Source organism: Pungitius pungitius, chromosome 17, assembly GCF_949316345.1.
Source record: "Pungitius pungitius chromosome 17, fPunPun2.1, whole genome shotgun sequence".
Lineage (NCBI taxonomy): Eukaryota > Metazoa > Chordata > Actinopteri > Perciformes > Gasterosteidae > Pungitius > Pungitius pungitius.
The window spans coordinates 11,584,990-11,602,258 of NC_084916.1; the positions used below are offsets into that span (position 1 = coordinate 11,584,990).

At 42.9% G+C, this 17,269-nt stretch overlaps 1 protein-coding gene across 1 annotated transcript in view; it reads left to right on the top strand.

Annotated features, from left to right (window-relative positions):
- gabbr2 (gamma-aminobutyric acid (GABA) B receptor, 2) overlaps positions 1 to 17,269 on the top strand; it is a 134,131-nt gene that overhangs the window by 88,369 nt on the left and 28,493 nt on the right. Inside the window, exons 9-13 of the mRNA XM_037473636.2 lie at positions 5,955 to 6,035; positions 6,820 to 6,970; positions 7,333 to 7,465; positions 8,433 to 8,540; positions 11,088 to 11,210. Coding sequence (XP_037329533.2) covers positions 5,955 to 6,035; positions 6,820 to 6,970; positions 7,333 to 7,465; positions 8,433 to 8,540; positions 11,088 to 11,210 — 596 coding nt within the window. The remainder of the gene's footprint in view (positions 1 to 5,954; positions 6,036 to 6,819; positions 6,971 to 7,332; positions 7,466 to 8,432; positions 8,541 to 11,087; positions 11,211 to 17,269) is intronic.

Sequence of the window (17,269 nt, forward strand, 5' to 3'; positions counted from 1 at the left end):
CTCATGAGACTCCACTTGTTGGAATTAGAATTATTTCTACCTATTTGTTTAATTCTGGCTTCTGCACATCTGTGTTCAATAAAAGCGGTTTTAGAAATGTTGCAGGATTAGCAGAATTTTTCTCAAGCCGGTTGATACACGCAGTGCCGATAACGGATCCTGACCAATACAGTTGAGGAGAAGAGTCATGCAGTAAACACAGGAAAGGGAGGCTGAATAATTTCAGTTTTTAAGTTGAAGTGTTTGTACTCACATTCATCTCTTTCTTTTTATTTCTAGAGAGGTCGCTCTTTGAGTTGTTTGTGAGAAAAATAAATAAAAATTTTAGACCTTTTCTTCCCCACAAGTCTTCATGTAAGGAGTTGCCATACACTCTGTGTCTGTGTGGGGGCAGGTTAGGTGAATCCAAGGTTTGAAAGCGTAAGGCCCATGGTGCTTCACTGTGCTTGATCTCCTCCACGGTGACAGTATGTCTGGACTGTGAAGGCTTGTAAATAAAATGGAGTCTCTTTCCCCACACTATCATCCTGAGGTTATTTTTCAGCCTGTAGGGCCTGCTGAGTGGGAGAATAACCAAGAGATTGCATCTTGATGCGGGGGATTCCCAGCTCCTAGCCTCCCCTGACTGTATGTAGCCCACTGCATGGTGCTGTTCCGTCCTCTCTGCCTAACCGTCTTATCTTCCTCAGTGCAGAGGGGCTTGATCCCTCTGGCTGCAAACATCACACTCTGTGTCTGTGTGTGCGTGTTTGTGTGTGTGTGGGGGGGTGGGGGAAGAGAGCGCAGAAAGCAAGTGGTTATGAACGTGATGGTGTGCATGCCTCGGTTGGTGTATGCACAGTACGCTGATGCTGTTACAAGGCTCAGTGGGGTTTGAAGAAATAGGAGACAAATTGGTTTATAGCTATTTCAATTTCTTATAATCTACTAAGACAAAAACTGTAAGGTCAAAAATAAATGCCCTCTTAAACAAAGAATATCTGAGCACAAGATTTGTCATCCACATAAAAAAACTAACTACATTCAAAATAATCATAATGCTACTCTTAAACTTTGGGTGATCAAAAACGTCCGATATATCTGCCGATATTATCAACGTATTGCCACGTGGAGTCTTCTGGCTCACTGAACTCAACGCTGTTGAGGCCTTAAAAATAAGCAAACGACTTTTTTTTAAAGGCTAAAGGTCAAGCTTTACTCACATTCATTTACTCACATTGCTTGATACAGGCTATTTATTGCTGCTGCTGATTTAATAGCATGTTTTAGAAAGGTATATCAATTTTTAGCCTAACCTCCTAGTTTGTGTATTAGGAGAGTGGTACTTTAGATGTTGTATGTGCTTCTATGACGTTATGCCAATGACTCAGACTAACAAAAAGGCAGCCGTGGTGTGAGAATCTAAACTTACACCGGGGCACACAGTTCTAAAGCAACTTTATTTATAACAAATCGTAAATCAGTACAGTGACAAACTCACTGCTGTTCTGTTCAACTAAGTCCGAGAACAGAGATCATAGCAATACAGAATTATGTTTTCAATTCACTTATGATTTGCAATTAAACACTAACGGCGAAGGTTATCAATGACCAAGGGGTGTGTCTCTTTACTGTAAATGTGACCGCTGCAGGTAACTGGGACAACATTATTTCCTTTGCGTTCAATAAGGATGCTCCAAAGTACCCTACGCTAAAAGCGATAAGAACGGAAGCATTGCAGATAATTAGACCAGCGCTTATCATGACTGCCACTTAATACTTCCTGGTCATTTCACTCAGCTAGGAACCTCCTAAAGCAAAAGCTTGTGTAGTAGTGGAGTTTGTGTGTGTGTGTGTGTGTGTGTGTGTGTGTGTTGGCATCAGTGATGTGGCACTGGATTGTTTGATGTCTTATCTGTCAAACAGGTCCTTTTCCGTAATGCTTGCTTACACGATTGTGTGATTGAGTGAGAGGTTAACCTATTTGCCTGGCTGGTGATGGCTTATCCGTCTCAAGGGTTTGCCAGCTTCGCTTTAAACAAGGAAAGTATTTTCATGTCTAAATTACAGCGGTGTGAGGGCGGGATTTTTCCCAGAGATTTTTCAGCCTCTGTGTCAAACATAGCCACACATTTCTATTGATTTGTGATACCGATTTGGATCTTTCCTTTCTCTATGTTCCTCTCCTCCCTGAAATGGCTGTTCACTCCAATGCACACTTCCCACAACCAAATTCGAACCAAACCCCTTTGCAAAATCTATCTCTCACCATCTTGTATTGGCTTTATTACACCTCTTCTGTCCTCTTTTACCTTCACTCCATCACTTCTTCCTCACTTGTCAAGGGTCAAGAATCTGTCACCCTTGTGACACACCCAAGAGCCTCAGCTGGTTGGAGAGGAGAAGAGGGACGGCCCGAGCTTGAATATTTTAAAAGGCAGTGATCCTCAACATGACCCTATCATCTGTCCTCAGACTCTGATCCTCCATTTACCCCTGTCAGGCGTTCTTATTCAGGGGCCTCAATGGCTCTTACTCCCACTGACTCTCATGAGGATAAGAGATACCCTGCTACCAGAGGTCTTGAACACAGCAGCAGTCCCTCTGGGTACAGATTTTAAATCAACAAACTGGTAGATAAGGAAACCTGCCATTTGTGATTGTGTCAGAAGACGAGAGTTTCAATGATATAACTGCATAAGGGGAGGTTTTTATATCTGTGGGTAAAAGGTTTGGATGTCTGGATCTTAAAGATAAATGCTACGATTTACAAGCAACAACAACCTTCAAGTAAGAAGACACAGACATTGCGTCATCCTTGGCTGTGGCCGCAGCGTACCAGACGCCGATGTAGGCACAGAGGATGGAAAGGACGGACGTGTAGAAATGTACTATCATTCTCTTTAGCAGTTTGAATTTCTTCAGCTGCCGGGAAGTACATCCTCTACCTGGCCTTCTTGGTGATGCAGCTGTTGTTTAGCTTTAACTTGAGGTTCTGCGATATGATGAAGAATAGGAACTAGAAGGATTCCCTCGCGTCAACAATGGAATCACACAGCGGGTTGGGGGCAGGTGAGGCACGTCCAGCTATTTCACCGATTTTTGAAGTGAGTCCAACAGAATCCAAAAGAAATGTGACACGAATGTCTCAGCACAGGCTGAGGGACAGAGTTTTCGAAGCCCGCTGCAGCCATGGATACTCCCCGATAGAGTGCCAGAATAGTGTTTAACCATCTCAAAGGGAGAGTGTTGATATGCAATCCCTTCTAATGTTTAGGTCAAACAAAAGACCAGGGCAAACATGGCTATTGACCCATGTTCAGCACCGAGAGTTTTGAGATCAACTAATCTCGATTGTTGGGACAGAACGTGGAATTTACTGTTTCCGAAACTGTTCCTCACAGTCTGTCTATTATTTTCACCATTTACTGACGCTTTGATCCCAGTATTGGAGATCAAATGTGGTGATTCACAGACAGGAGAGGGGAGGCCTGTGATGCTGCATAAACTGATGTTATCTGTCGTTTTCCTTGTCAAGGACAATGCGGCTGAGGAGTTCAATAGGCCTACACAGTGATAACGGGGATAAGCAGAGAAAGATTTGTGCATGCACACTAGACAAATGCCGGTTGTTTTTGGTGCGTACAGATTTCTTTTTTCAATGATTTGTCCCCTCTTCCCATCCCCTCCTCCTTGGTGCACACTCTTAAGCGGGTAATCTATGTGAGGGGAGAAAAGCGAAGACCCAGGCTGGTCTGACAAGGTCATGCTTTCATCTGCCCGAGCATCAGTGTTTCTGAGACTAAACCAATTTAACACATCACAAACCAGTATAATATTGCTTCACATTGTTCGAAACACATTCAATTCCTGGCTACGATGACCATTTATCTGTTTCAATTCAATTCAATTCATTTTATTTTGTATAGCCCAAAATCGCAAATTACAAATTTGCCTCAGAGGGCTTTACAGTCTGTACACATGCAACATCCTCTGTCCCGAAACCCTCACATCGGCACAGGAAAAACTCCCCAAAATATGAAAAAACCCTTCAATGGGAAAAAAGGAAAGAAACCTTAGGGAGAACGTCAGAGGAGGGATCCCTCTCCCGGGATGGACAGACTGCAATGGATGTCATGTGTACAGAATCAACAATGTAAAAGATGTACAATACATTCAATTTCTCTAACAGAGATGATACAAGTAATTGCAAGTAGCAGAAGAGGTGTACGGCAGGACCACTGCAGGGACAACCTCCATCAGATCGAACCACCATCCACAGAGGCTTCTGTGGGGAGGGAGAGCAGAAAGATGTTGGTTTTTGATGACAGTAATATGAATCATATTTAAAGTAATGATGATGGCAGCAGCAGGTGTCAGCAGAGCCATGAGCCAGGAGTCAGAACCGGGGTCCGCACGAAACTATGATCCACGGAGACCTGCTAGGCGAGAAAGCACAAAGAACTCCCGGAAAGAAGCTTAATTAGTGATGTACATTAATAAAACATGGATGATTGTGGGAGGAGAGAGTGAGAGTGTGAGAGTGAAAGAGGGGCTCGGTGTGTCCTAAGAAGTCCCCCGGCAGTCTAAGCCTAGAGCAGCTTAACTAAGGTCCAGGCTAACCTGAGCCAGCCCTAACTATAAGCAATATCAAAGAGGAACGTTTTAAGCTTTATCTTAAATGAACTGACCGAGTCTGCCCCCCGGACTGAAAGTGGAAGCTGGTTCCACAAAAGAGGAGCTTGATAACTGAAGGCTCTGGCCCCCATCCTACTTTTTAAAACTCTAGGAACCACAAGTAGCCCAGCATCTACGGAGCGTAGATGCCTTGTAGGGCAATACGGTGTAACAAGCTCTTTAAGATAAGACGGTGCCTCACCAGCAAGTGCCTTGTAGGTGAGGAGAAGTACCTTAAATTCTATTCTTGATTTAACAGGAAGCCAGTGCAGAGAAGTTAATACAGGAGTTATATGATCCCATTTCTTAGTTCTTGTTAGTACACGTGCTGCCGCATTCTGAATCAGTTGGAGAGGTTTAAGCGATTTACAAGAGCAGCCTGATAACAAAGAATTACAGTAATCCAGTCTAGAAGTAACAAATGCATGAACTAGTTTTTCTGCATCACTTTGAGACAGGAAGTTCCTGATTTTCGATATATTCCGTAGATGAAAAAAGGCAGTCCTTGAAGTCTTCTTTATATGTTTGAACTCGAACAAGTATTAAAAGAGTTAGTAAATATCTTTAGCAAATTACTCCAGATTTTGTACACACGTAAAAGTTGAACAATCCGTTAACACGGAAAATGTGATATCTGTAGAATTTGCCGTTTTCAACGAAAATATGGATTTAATCCACTATTTCTGCAGGGCAATACGTCCAGCAGCCATCTTGTATGACTCACACAGCCGCCATTGACAGTCAACCTCTCAGTGTCCCCGTTTGTGACAATAATTCCCCAAACATTCTGCACATTACTACAGCTTTTAACCAGAAAGGTTTTACAGTGCCTACTTCATGACTCCCCGCCATCGGCAGCGCCAACGTCTCTGCTCCATTATCAGCCCGGTGATCTCCAAATCCCGCTTCAGTGCGTAAGCACATGATCGTCAGCGAGTGATGCTGCTGCAGGCGCATCCGTCCGTAGGCAAGGATTGCCAATTAGCATCGCGATTGATCTATTGGGCACCTCTGGCTCAGTGGAAGATATTAACATGTCAACTTGTTAAATTAGGATGGTAGTCATGGCAAGCGTTGTGTCTTTGTCTTACAGAGACCTTATTTCTTTTGTTTTATAACTATTTATAGCTGAAGATCAAACTATTAGCTTTACAACTGTGACACCAGAGAGTGAAAGAAAAATGATGTTAGCATCTAGTAACTAGTTTCGACAGTTTAGTTATAAATACTTATTCTAACAACTTTATGTGTTAATGTGTGTGTGTGTGTGTGTGTGTGTGTGTGTTTTATTTGAACAGAGGGCCAGGAGGTGAAGGTGGGAGAGTACAATGCAATTGCTGATGTCCTGGATCTCATCAACAACTCCATAAGGTTCCAAGGTACAAAGAGCACCGTGTGGGTGTTTGTGAGAGCATTTTGTGTGTGAAAAAAGGAGTCCTGATGCATCTGATGTGTGTTTATATATATGTTAAAGGACAATCACTTAGCTACTCGGCACTTTCCTCCGACAATAACATGCTCACTTAAACACAAACTCATTCCAAAACAAATATGCACTCAAGAGACATACACAGACCCTACCACCGCTGCATGTAGGGACTCTCGTCACTCCTTTACCGCTCTAAACCGTCCTCCATCAGCTAAATTATTTACCGATCCATTTTTAACTCCACCCACGTTGGCCTGTGTTGGCATTCTTAATAATTTGTTTAATCCCCCTCGCTATTCCCCCCTGCACCTCCCCTCGATCTTGTCGGCCTTCCCCCACCTTGAGAAACACCAGGACCGTACCATCTACAATCCTTGTTTCTGCATCCCTGACCACTGTAAGTGGAGATGTGTATGACGATGCCAATGCAATCGATTAGAACACCGGTGGAAGAAAAATAGAGCAAAAGATAAGAAAGGGCACTAAACGGACTGTGGTGCATTGGGATACCTCCACTCACCAGGGGTAACTGAGGACCTGGAATTTGGTTTTCAGCCACTGAATGTCTGCTGCAGTGTTGCTGTTTTGTGGTTGAACACATCATTTTTTGGTTGGCACGTCCTAGATTTTCAAAGTGAAAAGAGACACCTCGGTAAAGAATGATAAATACACATAAATGCCCTGCTTTCTATATTTTAACCCTTAAACAAAGACTTTTTTTATTTTCTTAAAAGGTTTAGAACCTCCCAAGGATCGTACGTTTGTGCGTCTGCAGCGGCGCCACATCAACGTACTCCTATACAGCATCCTGTCCACCATCACCATACTGGGCATGCTCATGGGAGGGACCTTTCTGTTCTTCAACATCAAGAATCGCAACCACAGGTCAGCGTTAAGCGTTTTTATAGCGCAGCATTTGAGAGTATGAGGATGGAGTGAGGTCAGATGAAGGCTTGCTTGGGAAGTTGAAATACATAAACTGGTGCAGCGGGAAGGTAAATGGTTGGTGTTAAGGGAGAAAGAAGAACGGGATTATCAAGAGAAGAGAAAAATCGTAGGGAATTGAATGGTTTTAAAGTAGAAGAATACTGAAGCATGAAGATGATGATTAACCTTCAACTGTCTGCAGGTTTATTATTATTTCACATATCACTACTCAATATCAAACAGAAGTATTATTCTTGATTTTTCATTTTTTTCATGCTATTTTTAATTTATTCTTATCTAACCACTCTGTTCTCTTCAAGACTAATCAAGATGTCCAGTCCCTACATGAACAACCTGATCATCCTAGGAGGCATGCTCTCCTACGCCTCTATCTTCCTATTTGGCCTGGATGGAGGTTTCGTCTCCGACAAAGAGTTTGAGACCCTCTGCACCGTGAGTTCCTTCATCTCTTTTCATGTAGACATAAAACAGTAACAGATGCTGGGCTTACTGCTGAAACCCTAAGCATGTGCACTATGTGGCCTTGCTCTCTAGCTGGCATGGAGCTTATTAAGTGTCTTCCCCCCAGGTAGCATTACTGTGTGACTATGTAGATGCAGGATTAATTAAAGTTTGGAGTACAGTGATAACCAGTTTCAACGGAGATACAACCTTCTGGAAATGACACTCACTCACACACACGCACACCAGCGTAATGTTAGGCAGAGCACGTCTCAGGCTGCCCCACCTGAAGCTCTGCTGCAGAGCCACAGCGCAGCTTCAGACAAGTTTCTACAGCGAAGGACCACTGAGGTTGATCCATTCGACACCAATCAATATGTACTGTCCTTGAGAAAGAAAGGTGTAATTGTTTTATGCTGTCTTCTTTACACAGAGCTCTGTCCCTGCCTGGCTTTATTGCTCTCTCTAGATATGTCAGTGAATGGCAGGTGAAGAGAGCCAGATGTAACTGTGGAGGGCTTGTAGTTTTTGTGGTGCAGATGGGGCCTTTACAATGTACCTGTGCCCATGGAGTATCCAGACACATATATACGTATATATAGAGTATACCAAAGCACTCTTCTGGTATTCATAGTCTATTCAAATTCTAATATTTTAAAACACGTCCTTTGTGCCAAAGCACTAAGAGCACTAAGAGGTCTACGTTTTGTTTCTCATTAAGATGAAACGCTCTTAGGAGCGTGACAGCCTCCATGGTCCAGGACGGTCTCCGAGAGCTCCACACTCAGAGAAAAAGAAATCATCTGACAGCTTCTTATTTTTAGAAGGCTTCACGAGGCTATTTTAAATGAACATCTTGAGAAAAATGCAAATAGCTGTCACATCAGATGTTCATCAGAACTTTTGATCACCAGTTTAAGACATGACCCAATAATGTTTGTCCCTGTGGTCCTGATAGGTCCGGACATGGATCCTCATTGTTGGATACACAACAGCTTTTGGCGCCATGTTTGCCAAGACCTGGAGGGTGCACGCCATCTTCAAGAATGTGAAGATGAAGAAGAAGGTACGGAAAAGTATCATATATATATATATATATTATGATATAGCTGCATGGCATTATTAAAAGCCATGCAGCTATTTATAATAGCATGTAGTATATTAGAAATGAATCATTTTAATCAATCATATGGCTCCACTGATTGACAGCTTAGAGGCATTATGTCGTTTTCCGTTTGGCCTTCCGAACGTACCTGTAATCACAATGTGATTTCTCAAAAACACCTTACAGTACTTTCTTCAATTTGGCAGAAATGTCCACTTGGACTAAACTATACAGATTTGTTTGTCAAAAGTAAAAAATCAATGTCACTTTTACCTCATGTTTTTTCTCCATTATTCAGATCTTATGAAGTTGAAGTTGGTTGTGAACTTTTTTTTCTCTTATCACACCATAGACATCTGAATGATAAGATACAAATTCATACAACCACAAATATCTCAATCGAATATGTGGAGCTGACAGTTCTTTTTGGGGAGATTATCATTGCCCACTGTGTGTGGGTGCTTGTATTCACACTACTTTATAACAAATACTCTGAACGATTGGCAGCCGTTGGCACCTGCTTTTAGAATCTTCAGTGTGAAAAAAGATTCAGAAATATAAATGGCTTCTTAAACATCTGACAAAATCAGTTTCACTGGCCTAGTTATATAAAGTGGTGCCAGGCTCACTGAGTGTTGTAACTGTGCTTGGCCTTTTTATATTTATAGATTTTGCTCCTCCATCTCTTTGTCTCTCTTCCTCTCTCTCTCTCTCTCTCTCTCTCACCCTCTTGCATATTGGAGGAAGTGTGGGTGGCCTGCCAGAGAGAGAGCAGGAAGAGAGAGAGCAAAGAGGGATGGATCAAAGAGTCGGAGAGGTTGGAGGGATTGGCAGAAGGGAGGGTGGAGACAGACGGTAAAGGGAAAGCAGGGCAGAACAAGGGACAAGACAAACAATTTGGCAGAAAATTGCAAGGAAAGTAGGTTGGACACAGTGAAAGGAAAAGGGAAAAGCTGTTGGAGGAGGGCAAAGGAAATATGAAGATAAAGAGAATGCAGATTGGAGGACAAGGAGCCGTGGCCGAGCGATGCGTCACCGGTTTCTACGGCTACGCTGCGGCGGCGTCAGGGATTAATCTCCAGTCGTTTTGTCGGCGCTTTCCCAAAGAATGGCACTTGACACAGCCACATTTTATTAAATCTATTAAAGAGAATCTTACATCTCTAATCTCTCTAGCTTCACCCTGAGCCTTCATTCACAATAATCTTGGGGACACACAAGTGTTAGCCTTCTATTCTTCAAACAGGGGCTGGAACTGCATTCCACCAGCCCTCAGAGTTTTTTGTAAATTGTACTGTGTTTTTGAAAAAGGGTTCCACTTGGGCCACGGCCGGCACTCCTTCACTTCTTAAAGAGCTCAGTGCCAGAGATGTTGGGGGTGGTGGGAATGAACTGTCAATCAATGTCCTCCTTTTCCAAGTACACACACCATACACCTCAGACACAGATGAACAGACTTTCAAACCATAAACCACTGAAAGAGAACCTAGTTCTACTGTAGTAGTTACCTACTTTGCATAGTAACATATTGAGCAGATAGTTTGTGTTTTGTAAATTTCCCTAAAATATTAGACATTTTGCATTTTTCTGTCACAACTTTTTACTTTTTAGGATGTTAGATGGTCTTCTTTTCAGCCAGATGTGACCAGAACTGATTCAATGTAATATCCTGGTATTTGTTTGTTCTCATTGTCGTCAAATATGTTTTAATTGGCTTTGAGTACCAATTTCTCCCACCTGCTCTGAAGCAGTATTTCTACAAGAAATGTCCCTTGTCTTGCGTTGCCAATATTTGTTCATTTCAACACCTTCAAAAGACACCAGATCAAAAAACAAGCCCCTCGTGCATTTCATCCTGAGCCCTCTGGCGGATGGAGACCTGTGTGAGACCACTGCGCTGCATCTGGGCTATGTGATACTCTCCAAACACAGGCCAGCTTGTGTTCCTTGACCTTTCCTTTGATCTACTGTTCCACACAGTCAAACACTGTTATAAATAAAGATCACAAACCGGTCACGGCTTTCATCCCTCTAAAGTTCATGGTTAAAAAGAGGGGCTGTCGTGGTCAACAGCGTTGGCTTTTGTTTGGTGCATCTATTCTACATTCTATGGCCAAAAGGTAACACATTCTAGTACATAGTGGCAAAGTACTGATGGAATATCCACCACTGGTTCCTGAGCATCCTGCATCCTGCTAAATACATACTGGATATCTCATTATCAAATTCTGCATTTGATGTTGATCTTTTGGACTGGTTTGGCTGGTTTCCTATCTTAGTAGGTGGTTAATTGCCGCTAAATGCATTGTAATCAGTCTGTGATTAGATGTTTGAATGAAACCAGCAGGGCTCCAGATCCTGGGAATGGATGGGAATCACATAATTACAGTGGTCAATAAGAGATGTTGTGTGAAAAGACTCCACAGACACAAATATAACTACATAAAACTAGCAGGTGTGTGCAATTGGGCTAATACATGTATCTTTGTTTTGTTTTTTCCCTTTCAGATCATAAAGGACCAGAAGTTATTGATCATCGTTGGCGGGATGCTGCTAATTGACTTGTGCATCCTCATTTGCTGGCAGATCGTGGACCCGCTTAAGAGGACGGTGGAAATGTACAGCTTGGAGGTCAGTCTTCATTTCAGTGTCTTTTCACATGTCGCATTCAGCTTTCACTTTGATTGTGTTTTTAAAAAAAAAATGAATGCTGATTTGCACCAGCTGGGAGAAACCTAGGGGCACTGGTTCTTGCTCAATGTGCCTGTGTATTTGGAGTTCAGGCAAAGAAAATGTACTCCTTGGGCTGTATTGGGCGTTTGTTATTTTTGGGGCAGGATGTGAGCCATTGCTGCATCCTGCGCTCCTCCCGTGAACGGACATTTGCCAGCTTGAATGTGAGACTTTGGCAAGGCCTGATGGAAAAGAGACACTTGGCATCACTTTCTCCTTGCTGGAGAGGTGGTGCTGTGTAGAGTAGAAAAGAACTCTGCTTTGCTACGATCGTTTAGACTCAGATTATCTGCTTGACACCCAATTGGCTAAAATGAACATACTGTAGCTTTGGCATTAACGGTGATTGTGTGTCAAGTGTGTTTTCGGCATGACTCATTAGGGCATAACTATCAGTGGTATTGAGGGAATGCGGACTGTGAATTAGGAAGGCACAACTGCATATTTATTTTCTCAGAGGATTTGGTAGCTTTTATTTATGATGCAGATTTCTGCCCCATATCATACAGTATGGCCTCACTTTTTTACCATTAAAAGAAATGGATCACTGCGTCACTTGTTAAGAGGCAGTAGGGAACATTCATTCCTCAATCTATTAAGTTGGTACACAAAAAGAATGACTTGCTTAAGGCAGAGGGCAACTAATGCAGTGAATTGTTAACAGGTTATAGAGCTGGGGCAGTGAATGTTATCTCACGAAGGGGAACAATATCTGTGTGCGACACTGAACCGTAGCTGAGGCCGTGGTTCGATAAATCTGAATTTATCAAGGCACGTCTTGCAACTCTGTGATAAGCAAGAAATACTACAGAAGCAAGAATAGTTCAGGAGATGACAACTATAATATGCTATCTGAAGGCTCGTTAAAAGCTCTGGTAAGTAATATTGAAGTAACAATAGCATTATTTTAAAAATTGATTTTTGCAATGGTATGTATCAATCACTTCTTGGGCTGACAAGCAACTCGGTTGAAGAGGTGAGATTATATTTACTTTACTGCTGACAAGTACGAGCAATCACATCACTGCAGCTGAGACTAAATCATTTGTCTTCAAAGGCCACACGCTATGAATACTGCAAAGTGGAGATTTTCCCCAATGATTCCTCTTTCAAGTGCCATAAACTTCTGTATGTAAGCCGCAAGACTGCTAACTGGCTCTGGGGAGACCTTTAGAAATCAACTGCATTGGTTGGCTCCCCACTGACCTACTGAGCAGAGGTTGTCAGAAGGTATCTGCAGTGAACGGTGGATGATTATTGAGACTTCTTTTGATCGTTTTGATGGACTTTAATGTTTGCTTACTTGTTGCCATGGTTCTGTGGCGAATGGAAGGGCGGATGACAGTGTCTATCAAGCTTTTTGTGTCTCCAATGAATGAAAAGCCTGCGAAGTGATAAATAGCACTTATCTAGGAGCACTGATAGAAAGATTATTGTGGGAGAATTCTGAGAAACAAACTGGTGGAGAGATGAATGCTATCTTGCTGGTCTAATGTACATTCTTGTGCTCCTGGCAGCATACTCAGAAGATAGAGTGAGCACATTTGTACAAAACAATATTGCCTTTTGTGATGACAGCCACTTATATATATTTAAGCCTTCCTAAAGGGTGTTGCAAAGCCTTGCTTAACATTTCTATTTGTGAATGTTGTCAGTGTCTGTAGTCGTGTCCTCGTGGAGTATTCTCAGCCTCTAAGCTCCGGGCCAGGGGAGAGTTGTGAATGTATTAGCCAGTGTAGGAGTGTGCATCCCCCCTGGGGTTGAGTATCTGCTTGCCAGGGCTGAGGCAGAGACTTCACATGCCTTTCTAGCCAGCCAGATTTCCAGCACCAGCAGCAGTGGACCCCGGAGGCTCAGCTGTGGGACGGCAGGCTGGAGCTCCGCTGGGCCTCCAGGTTTGTTGGGTGGGACCAGAAACCATATGGCAACCCGAATACCCAGAAATGGGCTAAGGAGCGGAGTGTGGCAAGGGAAAATGAAAAACAAATAATGGTAATAAACAATATGAGGCATTTTAAAGAAACGTATAATAAACACAGTGTACAATTAGCAGAGGCAGAGGAGAGAAGAGCCTCCTTCAGACATAAATATCAAATAACTCAACCTCCCTCCTCATGGGGCCAACATATCGGTCAAACTGGACTTACGAGATCATATTTCATTTTCTCTCTTCTACCTTTGGCAACTTGCCCGAACCAACTTATCCCCTTGTGTTTTTCCGCACAGTGCTATCTTGGGTCTACAGGCCTCTTTGTAATGGGGATGATAAGTTGAGGAATAGGACCATGGTGGTGGATCGTCTCCATAGAGCTCACTGACTGAATAACAATAACCGCCGCGAGTAGAAGGACCATCAGTTACCCAAATTACTGTGAGCGCTGACATCATCCGAGGCCACCCCTAACCCTGGGGCCTCCCTCTGTATGTTGTCTATTCTTTTTTTTCTGTCCGCCCGTGTCGGTCTCAGTCAGAATCTCCCCTCCTCCCCCCCTTGCATTTCCCTTCCCCACTGTGGAGAACTGGGAGTCGCATTGGCCGTGGGTCCACGGCGCTGTAACTACCTGCTGTCCCCAAGGGTGTGCTGTATGACAACGTGTTTTTATTCAACTGTCACATTGCTTTCTAGTCCCCCACATTTTTGGTGAGAACCATCACGCAAGAGGGTTTCCCTATTGACTCAGGACCAACAAGAGTACTCACACACTGTTTTCTGGGGATATGCTGGAGTTGCCTCAGATACACCTACAGTGTGAAGACACTCGGGAATTTTCATCTCTACTTGTGTGTGTTTGGGAGTAAAACTTTGCATGCAGTGTGCACTGCTTGGGTAAAATGATTCTGCTCATTCTGTAAGGCTGTGATTTTCCAATTGAAAGCATGGTAAAAGTCCATACTCTGCATCACAAGGGGTGAACCCACTGGATGCAGCGAGCTAAGCTTAATGAACTGCCATCAGCTAAACTAGGGCATCCCCCTTTGCATGCTGTATTAGCATTAGCAAGAAGATTAAATTATGAAGAGGCTGACAATAGATCCTTGTGGAATGCTTAATAAAACATCAGTGATTTAATAACCTCCCAAATAAAAGTAAAGAAGGGCCAGAGATCATATGGGGAGTTGAAGCTTTGAGACTATGTATAAAACGAGAACAGAGTGACCCCATAGTCTTATTTTAATTACAGTTTGCAGATGAAACCTTGACTTTGACATTGCACCCAACCCCTTCAAACTAAGCCTGGCCTCTGATCTGCACTTCAACATGCACTGAACATAAAACGTAATATTATATGCTGAATTCAATTAAAAATGGTGATAAGATTCTAAGCAACTTGGCCAAAAATGATATTTGCAGCTTCGCTTCCACACAGATTCTTTATACTTTATACGCTGAACCCTAACCGCAGAGAGAATATTCTACATATCCGTGTCCTTTTTTCCCTGAGAGCATGAATAACTCTTGCTGTACCGGCAACTTCATGGGAAGGCTGTTAAAGATGTTTTGCTGTAGTGAGAAACTTGATCCTTTTGGTGGCTCGTTAATAATTAAGCATTTGTTAATGTCGTTGACTTCCCGGCAGCGAGGCGGGCCGCTGGTTGCCATCAGATTAAGCCCCGCCGTACACATGTTGCAGTGTCAATGCACACACGTCTATTGAAGTATGTGCATGTGTGTGGACTGTTGTGAGATACATGATATACACTTGTGTATTCATGCGTATGACCTTGAATTGTTAGTCTCAGCCTGTTTACGTGTGGCGTGCATGTGCCCACACTCTGCTTTTGAACGTATGTCTGTCCTCTTTTGTTGTCCTAGGTTTTGTCTCCTGCATAATGAAGGACAAACTGTCGAGAGGTTGATTAGCATTCTAGTGGATCCTGCCGCAGACCCCGCCACTCTAGTCAGTCCTCTTGTCCCTCCCCTCCACCCTGTCTCTGTCGGTTTTTTTTCCCAGCTTTGAAGCTGCTGCAAGCATTGGCGGGCAGGCTGGCTTATTTTGCAGTGTGGCATCACCATGGCAACGACCATGGGTTCTGACATCAATAACGCTGAGAGCTGTACTGTTGATCCATGAGACAAAAGTTAGGGGGCACCCACTTTAGGATGTAGAAAGGTTTTTAAACATGTGGAAATGCATGGACCGGACTGGTAGATTAACAAAGACTGACAGGATGTTGAAGCACATCATGCGTGTGTATTTCCATGTAGAAGTTTGGTTTGATTTCCCATTGCTTCTCTACCTGTGTCATCCCCACCGTTCCGCAGTAAAGACGTGTGTGCGTGCGTGCGTGTGTGTGTGTGTGTGTGTGTGTGTGTGTGTGTGTGTGTGTGTGTGTGTGTGTGTGTGTGTGTGTGTGTGTGTGTGTGTGTGTGTGTGTGTGTGTGTGTGTGTGTGTGTGTGTGTGTGTGTGTGTGTGTGTGTGTGTGTGTGTGTGTGTGAGAGAGAGAGAGACGGGGAGGGGGAGTTCTATCCTTGTGCTTTGACAATCGCATCTGTCCCAACACAATATCACTGCTGGAGAAAATCAACTCACTACTTGCATGTATTGTGAAACTATTCCTTGAAGGTACAATGATGCCTCATTTTGTAGTGAGCTGTTTACTGATGACGTGAAACCACACCAGGATGCTATTTCACTTAATGATACACTGTGAAACACCATCTGGGCTCATAATATTTACGTACACCATTTTCAAAAGATAGGGGAAAGAATGTTGTTATTAAATTTATTCCTTAAAAGAGGAAAACAACATTGTATTTAATAATTTATTTTGCCATTGACTAAAAATAGGATTGTTGAGTTATTCATAACTTAAGCTTGGATGTGAGAAAAATCTTTCTCTTCCCATCTCTTCGATCCATCTTCTTTCTCATATTTAATCCCCCGTATTTTACTTATTCCACTTTATTTTGCTTACCTAGTTGGTTACTTTAACGGTCTCTCCATCTTTCTCAACTATTAATTTAATTCCTGTGGTCCAGGTTTCTTCTTCTTTACAAACATTGTGTTATTCCATACATCCTGCTCGTGTCTTGCTCCTCCCAATTTGGCGAGCTCATACCCCATGAGAGCTGACAAGAGTAGTCTCAGGCCGACCTCAACCATTTCTATTTCGTTTTCCTTTTGCTCTCCATTTCCCTCTCCCTCCATTTTCCCCTCAAAATGTAATTTTTCTCTCAATTTGCCATCTCTTCCTCAATTCATTTTCCAATTCCATGTTGTGTCTTCAAAGGAAGGGATCGACACCCCGCCGTGTCTCCGGCTCCAGCCCGGTCTGTGTTTTGGTGGTGTGAGTTGGGGAAAGAGGAAAGTGTGGCCAAAAGGAAGCGAGAAGCCAGACAGATAACTGTGGCTGACAGTGAGTGTCATCCGCTTGGATTGTACGCGGGTTGTGATCAGCCACGCAGTCTGCATGTACAGATGTTTGGGATCAAATCAAACAACCGTACCAGTTTTTTTTTTACACCATGGACAAATCCGCACATTGCCGCTGTGCGTATTGATTGTGCTTGTGTTTGAGGATTCATTTTTTTTCGACAGTCATATTTTTTGCCTTGCAGTCGATTCATTGAGTGACATTCTGTCACGTTTTGAAGTTGAAATTATGGTTTTACAAATCATTTGGAGGTGGGTGTATTTATGTGCTCAAGGGAAAACCCTGACAATTCCAAACATAAACATTTTTAACACAGTCTGGCAATTGACATTGACCAATTTTTCCTCCAACACGGCATCATTCGTCAATATCAGATTTTGGTGTATCGTGCAAGTACACGGATGTTTGTAAATAACCCGTTTTCAATTTTTCCAACCACGCAATGATGACGCAGTTTAACAAGCCCTTGTCTGTATTTGTGAGTGGGAATGTGCCTCTTGTACACTCAACTATCGATGCTCTATACAAAAGGTGAGCGACATTCATTAAAAATGAAAATGCTTTAAAAATAATCCACATT